This window comes from Notechis scutatus, chromosome Z (genome assembly GCF_049901735.1).
Source record: "Notechis scutatus isolate UNSWTSFEM ecotype Mainland chromosome Z, rNotScu1.2, whole genome shotgun sequence".
NCBI lineage: Eukaryota > Metazoa > Chordata > Lepidosauria > Squamata > Elapidae > Notechis > Notechis scutatus.
This window is the reverse complement of record NC_142025.1, coordinates 126415313-126417812: the sequence shown is the minus strand read 5'-3', so window position 1 is coordinate 126417812 and position 2500 is coordinate 126415313. Positions and strand designations below refer to the sequence as shown.

The 2500-nt window shown below is 42.9% G+C and overlaps 1 protein-coding gene across 1 annotated transcript in view; it reads left to right on the top strand.

Annotated features, from left to right (window-relative positions):
* Window positions 1-1551, top strand: part of LOC148129246 (N-acetylated-alpha-linked acidic dipeptidase 2-like) — a 73000-nt gene extending 71449 nt beyond the window's left edge. The window contains 2 exon segments of the mRNA XM_087947421.1: window positions 684-765; window positions 1421-1551. Of these exon segments, the coding sequence (XP_087803547.1) occupies window positions 684-765; window positions 1421-1517 (179 nt within the window). The 3' untranslated portion in view covers window positions 1518-1551.
* The last annotated feature ends 949 nt before the right edge of the window (window positions 1552-2500 follow it).

The following is a 2500-nucleotide window of genomic DNA, read 5'->3' as shown; positions in this document are numbered from 1 at the left end:
ATACAGAAGCCTGATGATGGCAGATGAGATTCTGCTGAAACGTTGCTACAACTTTAAAAGAACTACAATGACGTGGGAAAATACCGAACCAAGCCGAACACCATATATATATATATATATATATATATATATATATATATATATATATATATATATATATATATATATATATATATATATATATATATATTACTACAACTTTAAAAGCACAACTACGATGATGTGGGAAAATACCTGAACAAAGCTGAATACTATATATATATATATATATATATATATATATATATATATATATATATATATATATATATATATATATATATATATATATATATATATATATATTTGTTTTCTTAAGTTTTCGCAGGTATATGGCCTTCGCTTTGTTCGGATATTTTCTGCAATGAAATTCCCACTACAATGACGTGGGAAAATACCCGAACAAAGCCGAAGGCCATATATATATATATTTCAATAGATTAACCCAAACGTTACTCTAATTGCCAACATTGCCGACTCCTACATCCTCCTTCTTCCTTCTTGATCATGTGACCCGGAACAGAGCTTAGTTTGATGGTATTAAAATGAATTCCAGAAGCTGTGTGGGGCCATCTTTCTCTATCTCCTTTAAAGCATTGAAATCACAAAGCTGGAACCTCACTGTGCAACTTTTCTGTTCACAGATGCCCTGTTTTCTGCCGTGAATCATTTTTCATCTGCAGCAACAGTTTTTCACCGCAGGCTTTCACAGCTTGACATGAATAAGTAAGTTTAATATTTCTGAAAAAGTTAATGCTACTTTATTGGCGCTTCAGCACTGTATGATAGACTTAAAACTCCCAGAATTCATGGATGACTGGGGAATTCTGGGAGTGGAAGTCCACCCATCTTAAAAAGTTGCCAAGGTTGAAAAACATTATCCTGAATAGTACAGGGTGTTTGCAGGGCTGGGCTGCTGGGGGTTCGCAGTGGTTCAGAAGAGGCCCTAGCTAAGTTTCTGTGCAGTTTGAAGAACCCCAAATCCCACTCCTGGCTGGCCACACCCACCCTCCCCTCTTCTCCCACGTGGAGTCCCCACGTGGCCCATTTTGAATGCAGGTAAGTGCAGGGGCATGTATGGAGGCTCAGGGAGGGTGAAAACGGGCTTCCTGTAAGTTCAGGAAGGCCAGAATGGGCCCGTTCTGGCTTCCAGAATTTCTGGAGCCCAGGGAGGCTGTTTTCACCCTCCTGGAGGTTCAAGGAAAGCCTCCGGAGCCCAGGAGGGCAAAAACACACACCCCTGACATGGTGCAGGAGGTCAACTAGGTCACACCTACCATGGCCACGCGCACCTAGTAACCGGACAAAGAATCCAATGCTAAATTTTTTGAAGCCCACCCCTGGGTGTTTGATGCCTTCCTGTGTCCTCTTATCTTTACAGCCCCGTTGCTGTACGGAGTATGAATGATCGGCTGATGTTTCTTGAGAGAGCTTTCATTGATCCTCTTGGCTTGCCAGGCAGACCGTTCTACAGGTAAAGCATCTGAGTGCAGTGTGACTTTTGGCCAAGTATGACTTAGTTAACCCTTGACCCTTTTTTTTTTTTTTTTTGCTGCGCCACAAGTTATCCTCGATTGACAACTTGATCATTTTTAGTGCTAAGCAAGGGGGTTGCGAAATGAGCTGCACCAGTGGTGGTGTGCTACCGGTTCGCCCGGTTCAAACGAACGGTAGTAAAAAAAAAATAGCCTCCGATGATCAGCTGAGCGGAGAAAGAAAAGCACAGGATCGGCCCCCTCCCACCCACCCACCCACCCCTGCGCTTTTCTCTTCTTTTTCCTCTCTGGTGATTGGCGCTGCAGGTCTCGGCTGGTGTGGGAAAGCTGCGCATGCACGTTAGGTGCGTGTGCATTAGGTGCACATATGCGTGTGCACGTGATCACTGAACCGGTAGTGGAATAGGTAGGATCCCACTGCTGAGCTGCACCCCATTTTGCAATCATTTTCCTCAACAGTTGTTAAATGCATCACTTCAGTTGTTTAGTGAATTATGAAGTCGTTAAGCGAATCTGGCTTAGTCCCCATGGACTCGCCTTGTCAGAAGCTGGCTGGGTAGGTTGCAAATAACATTTAGCATTTTAGACTTATATATTGCTTCACAGTGCTTTACAGCCCTCTCTAAGCAGTTTGCAGAGTCAGCCTATTACCCCCAACTATCTGGGTCCTCATTTTACTGGAAGGACGGAAGGCTGAGTCAACCTTGAGCCAGTCAGGATCGAACTTCAGGGGTGTGGGATTGCAGAGTTAGCCTGCAACACTGCATTCTTACACTGAGCCACCACAGCTCAAATAGCGATCATGCCAGTGACCAAACGCCCAAATTTCAATCACATGATTGTGGAGAAACTGCGATGGTCATCATATGAGGAACTGGTCATAAGTCATTTTTTCCAGTGTTATTATAATTTTCAAAAAAATAGATGTAAGTCGAGGACTACTTGTAGTAGATTGAAGAGGTTTG